At 49.3% G+C, this 7,500-nt stretch overlaps 1 protein-coding gene across 3 annotated transcripts in view; it reads left to right on the forward strand.

Annotated features, from left to right (window-relative positions):
* The window catches only part of tanc2a (tetratricopeptide repeat, ankyrin repeat and coiled-coil containing 2a), a 99,312-nt gene that overhangs the window by 68,373 nt on the left and 23,439 nt on the right, over positions 1 to 7,500 (forward strand). For all 3 annotated transcript variants that reach the window (XM_027021821.2, XM_027021822.2, XM_035525340.1), the window contains one exon: positions 4,085 to 4,230. In XM_027021821.2, the coding sequence (XP_026877622.2) occupies positions 4,085 to 4,230 (146 nt within the window). The remainder of the gene's footprint in view (positions 1 to 4,084; positions 4,231 to 7,500) is intronic.

The raw sequence follows: 7,500 nt of genomic DNA on the forward strand, positions 1-7,500 counted from the left end.
CAATCTCACACACCAAAGCAGCTGTAGTAATACCCCCGTGGCCACTGGGGAGTGTGAGGTCAATGCCTTTCTGGGCTCAGGGTTAGTAATGATCACATGGGGGCATCAATGCTGCTTTTATGACGCTGTTTCAGCACTGCTGCACTTTCACAACAAACCCAATCTAGGATGGAGGCATCTATTTCTGAACTCACACAGGCAGTGTAGCAGTGTGCTTTCAGTCATCGTGGGATACGACGACGCTGTTGTTTGAGACTGTGTGTCTGTATTTGTGTGTGTGTGGGTCCGGCTGTCTGCCGTATACCCTCTCCTGGAAATCCAGTGTTAGTGCGGTGGAACGATGATTAAATGATTTGATTACATTCTGAGCGGGACTCTCAGCACAGTGTTACTATTGAAGCCCCCCACCCCCACCCGCCGGGTCTCACATTCCCCGCAGCCTAAGCAGTTTTCTGCGCTGTGGTTTGCTAGCGGCCGTGGGTTGGTGCTGCCACCTGCCTGCCCAGACCACTGACCTCACACGAGCCGGAGGCAACTCCCACCGCCCCCGGGGCGCTCTCCTGACAGGCGGTCAATCGGCCCGGGGGTACGGTTCCTTCAGGACGGGTTCTGGGGAGTTAGCGGGGAGTGCAGGGGAGTGTATGTGTTGTTGTATGGAGGAGCTGGAGGAGTTAAAGGAGATGTCCCCGGAGGAGGTCTCCTGCGGCAGCTGAACCTCCTGGAGATGACGGCACTGTTGGCTGTTAGTTCAGATGGCTGGAGTTGACTCAGTTGACTCTGTGCAACTGATAATGTTGACTGTGAAGTTGAATCAGTGGACTCTGTGAAGTTGATTCAGTCGACTCCGTTCAGTGGAGCTTGCTGATCTCAGTCCCCATGCCCAGTGATGACTTTCAGTATGATGTACCCTGATCAGAGCAGCCTGCATCAAACAGCTGTGTGTGTGTGTGTGTGTGTGTGTGTGTGTGTGTGTGTGTGTGTGTGTGTGTGTGTGTGTGTGTGTGCGCGTGTGTGTGCGCGTGTGTGTGCGCGTGTGTGCGTGCGTGCGAGTGTGTGTGTGTTTGTGTGTGCGTGCGTGTGCGTGCGTGTGTGTGTGTGTGTGTGTTTGTGTGTGTGTGTGTGTGTGTGTGTGTGTGCGTGTGTGTGTGTGTGTTTTGGCAGGCCACTAAAGCGGGGGGTTACTCACATGTTTAACCTGGAGTCCTACATTCCTGTCTCTGTCCATGCCTGCAACTCTGAGCCCAGTGTGGTTTTCTTAGCCTTACACAACTACGTTCATAGCAAAGGAGGAATATCTCTGGAGATATTCTGTCTAGCAGAACACTAAGTTTCTGTGTGTGCATGTGTGTGTGCGTGCGTGTGTGCGTGTGTGAGTGTGTGTGTGTGCGTGCGTGCGTGTGTGCGTGCGTGCGTGCGTGAATGTGAGTGCGTGCGTGTGAGTGCGTGCGTGAGTGTGAGTGAGTGTGCGTGCGTGCGTGAGTGTGAGTGCGTGCGTGTGAGTGTGTGCGAGTGAGTGTGAGTGTGCGTGCGTGCGTGCGTGTGCGTGTGCGTGTGTGTGTGCGTGTTTTGTGAAGGCCTGTGTAAGAACATATTTCTGATTGCTGTTGTTGGTGCCTTTGTCAGTGTATTTACCTGTAAGCAGACACTATTGATGTCATGCCACCTCTTCTCCAGCCAAGAATGTGGACAGGTATACAGCATAGTTGTGTGTGTGGATGAATGTGTACCTCTGTATAAACTGTGTGTGTGTAGGAGACGGTGTGCTCTGAAAACCATAGAACCTTGTTTTCGCTGTCTTGTGACCAGAGGACGTTTAATCGGCCCCTTGATATTACATTAAACACACGGCACTGTGGGTAAAAACATGCTGTCTGCAAAGCACATTTTCCATTGCGGAGACCTTTCATATTCATACAGTTGTCATTAGTGGGATCTCGGGGGTAATTACATACTGTCGTAGGAGGGGACAGAAAGAGACAGGGATAGACAGAGATGGAAAGAAAGAAGACGAGTGATAAACAGTGGGATGAGAGTGAAAGGTGAGTTGGTTTGGAAGCAATGAGAGCGAGAGATGCAAAAACACATTCTTTGGCCTGCTGATAGTTGCCATGACGACCATCAGTTTTAGTCTGGTCACAGATTAAAAGAGAGAGAAACCTACGAAGGCATTTCCCCTCGTGGGGTAGCGAGTGTGTGTGTGTGTGTGTGTGAGAGAGAGAGGGAGGAGTCGAAATCAGCCAGGCAGGGTTCTCGCCACTCTGCGCACCCATCCTGTATGGAGAGTTAATAGGATGGGGTGGGAGCTCAGCGAGTGTGAACGTTTCCACACAACTTAACACTCTGTCAAACAGGACTTGTGAAATGCGTACATATTCCCGCGTCTGTGTGGGCAAAGTGAGACGTTTTGAGCCGTGGAGAAGAAAGAACAATTTGCTTGTTTTTAAATAATTTGTTTTCATTTCTTTTGTTTGCTTTTGCACAGAAATCATATTTAATATTTGAGCTGTGAGTGATTTGTTAATTGCTGTGGCCAGAACATCATTTTACTCCCTAGTCGTGAGGAAGGACCTGGTTTTGAATATTGTTATTGCATTGGTGGTGTTCTGGGTGAGGTTGATGAGTAGCTACTGACTACTGCTGAGCTACTGACAAGATACTGACTACTGCTGAAATACTGACTACTGCTGAGCTACTGACAAGATACTGACTACTGCTGAAATACTGACAAGATACTGACTACTGCTGAAATACTGACTACTGCTCAGCTACCGACAAGATACTGACTACTGCTGAAATACTGACTACTTCTGAGCTACTGACAAGATACTGACTACTGCTGAAATACTGACAAGATACTGACTACTGCTGAGCTACTGACTACTGTAGAAAGAGAGAGCATAGCCCTGAGGGCCTCACCTCCTCTCCTCTCTTCTCTCTCACCTCACCTCATCTCGCCTCACTTCTCTCTCTCTCCTCTCTCTCCTGCTGTCTTATTTTTAAGAGAAGCTGTTCTGTTCTGCTCTGCTTCACTTATCTGTTCTGTCAGCAGGAGAGAGAGGTGGTGTGTGTGTGGGGGGGCTAATCCTTCTAAAGCTCTTCTCACTGTAGGTAACCGCTACCTCCCTGAGAGATCTCGCCTCTTGAAGTTTGCCTAGTGCTTAGTCTAGCTCCATTTCTTGTGTGCGTGTGTTTTTGGGGGTGTGTGTGTGTGTGTGTGTGTGTGTGTGTGTGTGTGTGTGTGTGTGTGTGTGTGTGTGCAAGGTGATGTTAGCTCCGACACTGGACCAAAAAACACATCCACACTTCATTTTTCCACATGATTGTGGTTCAATGGCAGGGAATGTTTTGAAGTTTGTGGCTGTGGCAGAGTGAGACAGGTCATACAGGGTGTGCCCCGCACTGATGTGAGTCCTGCTGTAGTCCTGGACTAAACTCCAGGATATGGTTGCCTTCCTTGCTCAGACGAGGCCCAGTCTGCGGGATTAAAAGCAGGGTGGGATTACGGCATGAGCACCTGCGACTCTCTTTCCAGCCTCCTCGGCTTCCTGACCTGTCCCGCCCCGGAGTTTGAGGATGGTGGCAGTGTGGTGTGGGAAGGTGCAGACCACAGTGGATTAACGTGGTTGGAGACGGTAAACGTCCTGCCGAAGACAATCCGACAGGGAAGGTGTTCTTAATCCGGTGGGGAAACTGTTCTGCATACGGGTTCTGCTACGGAGTGTGTGATGGTTGCATCTTGTCCTGATTAGCATGCTGCCTTGTGCGTGAACATTGTCCCAGTTATTTCTGGTGCTTCTCTGAATCGCGAGTCATTTTCTTTCCCAGATCTTCCGCGTGAATGTGACAACAGAAAGACAGTGTCAACCTCGACGTTTCCCTGGAGGCCACGTGCAACTCTGCTTTTAAACAAATTTGTACTTTTTACATGCGCTTATTGTACTTATTTTACATGACAGACCAAAACACACATAGAACAACACAGAACTATAATGTCCCACCTGTAGCTCTGTTTATTGCTGGCACGTCACGTGTCTGTGTCTGTGTGTGTGTGTGTGTCTGTGTGTGTGTGCGCACGCGTGCGTAGGGGAGGGCGGTCAGGAGCTGGGTCCCCCTCCGACGGTGGACGAGGCCGCCCACACTCTGATGACACGGCTGGGCTTCTTGCTGGGAGACAGAGTAGCAGAAGGCGCCGCTGGAACCCCGTACACGCAGGAGCAGGACGATGCACAGGTCAGAGGTCACGCCCAGCTCTTTACTCACACATACACCCCCCTGTGCAACAACACTTCCTGTCTTACCTTAAACAGTACAGACCAGCGGCGACCCAATACAAAAGTAAGGGTATTCAGGTCACATGACCAGACCATTACAGGCCATGTGTATTTTTGACTGCAGCGGTATATGCAGTGTTAGAGGTATTACAGAACAGTGCAGCTCACGCCAACAGTGTGCTGATAGGGGAAGTGCCCGTTAGTGCCCGCTGTGGTTTGCGATGAGTGTAGGGTTGGACAGTATCTTAAGTCCATGTAATGTAGTAATAAGGGTGCTGTAATACACTTATAGATAGAGACTTGTGGTCCAACGTATCTCTCTCTCTCCCTAACACACACACACACACACATATTTCTTATACCTTTCACCTTTATATCAAATAGCTATTTATATGCACTAAGAATTGTCTATGACTAACCCTTATTGTAATCCTAATTCAAATCCTAATCGTAAATTTAGTAACCAAAGACATGGTTTGCCCTCTCGTGAAGAAAAAAAAAACAAAAAACATGGAACTTTTGTATTAAAGCAGTCTGCATCGTCAAGGACGTTGTGTTCGGTGTTCAGAGACCCGGGCAGCGGTCTTTAACAGGGCCTTGACTGGGAGTCGTCCAGCCCAGTAAACGCAGGACTAGGACTAATGAAGGACGAGGTTTTGATCGTGAAGAGGGGGGAGATCACATGACTGGGTGGAGACAGGAACAAAGCAAAGAACACATGGCGTGGTGACGGCGTTGTGTGACTCGATGTGTCACTGTGAACAAGACTGCTGTGGTGTAGATCATGTACCTACGGCAGTAAGGACCTCTCTCCTGTCCTGCCATCAGCCTCAGATCAGGAGAGGCCCAGGCCCTCCACGTTACACGCGCGCCGAGGCAGGTCTCATATGCCACATCGCTGTGCCGGTCCCCAATTCCACCCCATGCTGCCGCAGGTTTTGTGGGAGAGGACAGAGAGCCCTGCTCTCTGTTCTTCAGCTCCGCGGTTGCAGCACTCTAAATCCGGTCCTCCGCCGTGCCGGGCCAGTACTCGCTGGTGGTGCGTGTTGCTCAGGCGCTGAAGGGAGGAGGCTCCTCTGGCCTGGTGGTCAGAGGGAAGTGGCCTGGGGGGGGCCGATCCGAGCGCCGATCCGAGCGCCGCGTGTCCCACTTGCTGGCTCTGGGATCCAGCCCAGCGGTAGCAGACAGTACCAGACATTCCAGCTCCTCCCATATACCGAGAGCGCCAGGCAAGGCAGGCTACTGCTTGGGGCCCCAAGCCAGTGGGGGGCCCCTGAGGGCTGACAAAGTTTAAACGACAGCAGCGGCTATGTGCACAGTTTGCAATGGTACGAGACCTGAACTCCCTAAGTGGGCCCCGCCCTGACTGCACTCAGACCCGCGGCATGCAGCGTGCATGATTGTTTAATGACAACAAGTCATCAACAATTAAAGGCAGTCAGCAGAGCTGAAGAGGCGTTACCCTTCTGGCAGAGGGAAGAGGAAGACAGGAAGACGAAAAAATCATGACACTGGTGAGTGGAGCAGATAATAACCATTAAATATACCGAAAGGCTAAGTGCTGCTAGTCTAACCTCAACTGTGGCGCAGATGCACTTGAATTACATCAGCTACGGTTACATTTTTTCTTTTGTTGACGTTGACGTTTAGCTTTTAGTTAACCTAGCTAGCTGAGAGCATGGCGGGACTCCACCACGCCAGCAGTTGGCTTGGTAGCGTAGCAAAGCTGACCGAGAGAACGTAGAAGCTAGTGGTTACACTATTAACACTTCATAACCAGTCAACCAGTCTTGGGCATTGGTACTGAAAACAACACGTTTTTCTGTAGCTAACTGATAAAAGGTGTGTCTGACTGAGCTAATTGTCACGCTATGGATGCTTGACAGTTGTATTATTTATACCATAATAGCGATGAGCGTTGGTTAGAGGGGTGTGATGGTGCAGCCCTCCACCATATGTGGACTCTGTGTTTGAGATGCACATATGCTGTGTATGTGTATATGTTTTTATATGTATGTATGTAAATTAACACGCAGGAATTGTTTGGTCAACCTTTATTGATGATGTGATTTATTGAGTGATTGTTAATGTGCATGGAAATGGTAGTGTTATTTAGTGAAGAAGTATTTGAGATTAAATATTGTTCTTATAATATGTTACTAGAGTTTAAGTTTAATGTTTATCTGGCCAGAAAAGTTTGCATATTTTAACGAGTAGGTAAAACAAATAAAGGTTAAGAGAAAAATGGAGAGACTTCCATGTTGCCTTGGAAGGAAAAGAAACTATAGCCAGTGTTGAAGGTGACTTTATGCGGAATTGCCTGCCCAGAGACAGGAAGTGACATTGCCTGATTTCCTGCTTTTCCCTATATGCTTCTAAGGGAGAATTCAAGAGAGTGACGTTTTGAAGTTAATTGACATTGGAGAATTTATGATTGCTGGATTTTTCCCTGAACTTGTAAACACTTGTAAGTACTTCATTTTCCTTGTTTGAATATTCTTTGTTGTTTTTGATGGGATGTGGTTTTTCTTTTGCACTGGAGCACTGGGAGCCATTAAACACCTTTTCTGTTGTGTCCCACTTGGAGCGTACCCAAGTGTCACGACAATCGCCGCTGTCTGAGAGGGTGATTCCGTACAAACGGATGATGGACGGATATTTTCAGCACCAGCGTTAGCACTGACAGCGTTTCGGTGGCACGGAGTGTCACGGATGTTGTTGGGACGTAATCTTGGACATGCCGTCCGTCGATGAATAGGGCAGCTCAGCCCTGAGCGACTGTCAGGTCAGCGTCCGCGTGGCCGTCTCCTCCACGCCGTGCCCGGTGTGGGACGTCCCGGCCGGGCAGGGGCGGGGCCAACTCCCGCGGGCGTAGACACGCCTCCGAACACTGGTCTGTTATGTCATCGCTAACACAGAGCTCATTGCACTCCCGTGGACTCGTCCTCCTCTGCTGTTCTTCCTCTCTCTCTCTTTGTCTGCGGGTTTTGCGATCTTTCTTTCTTTTCTCTTTTTCCCTGTCTCGTTCTTTTGCAGTGCCTCTCACGGAGACGTTTGCGAGCGGACTGCAGCCCTCTAAAAACGTTGATCTCACAGTACTTGAGCGTTCGCCCTCCTTTTAACTCACATTTCATTAAGTGAATTACAATGTATTCAATTACATAATGTTTGGTTGCAGTGGAAAAATCCATAAAGGCTAAAGCCCATTTTGCCCAACTGTGCAGTTCTC

Source organism: Electrophorus electricus, chromosome 4 (genome assembly GCF_013358815.1).
Source record: "Electrophorus electricus isolate fEleEle1 chromosome 4, fEleEle1.pri, whole genome shotgun sequence".
Taxonomy (NCBI): domain Eukaryota; kingdom Metazoa; phylum Chordata; class Actinopteri; order Gymnotiformes; family Gymnotidae; genus Electrophorus; species Electrophorus electricus.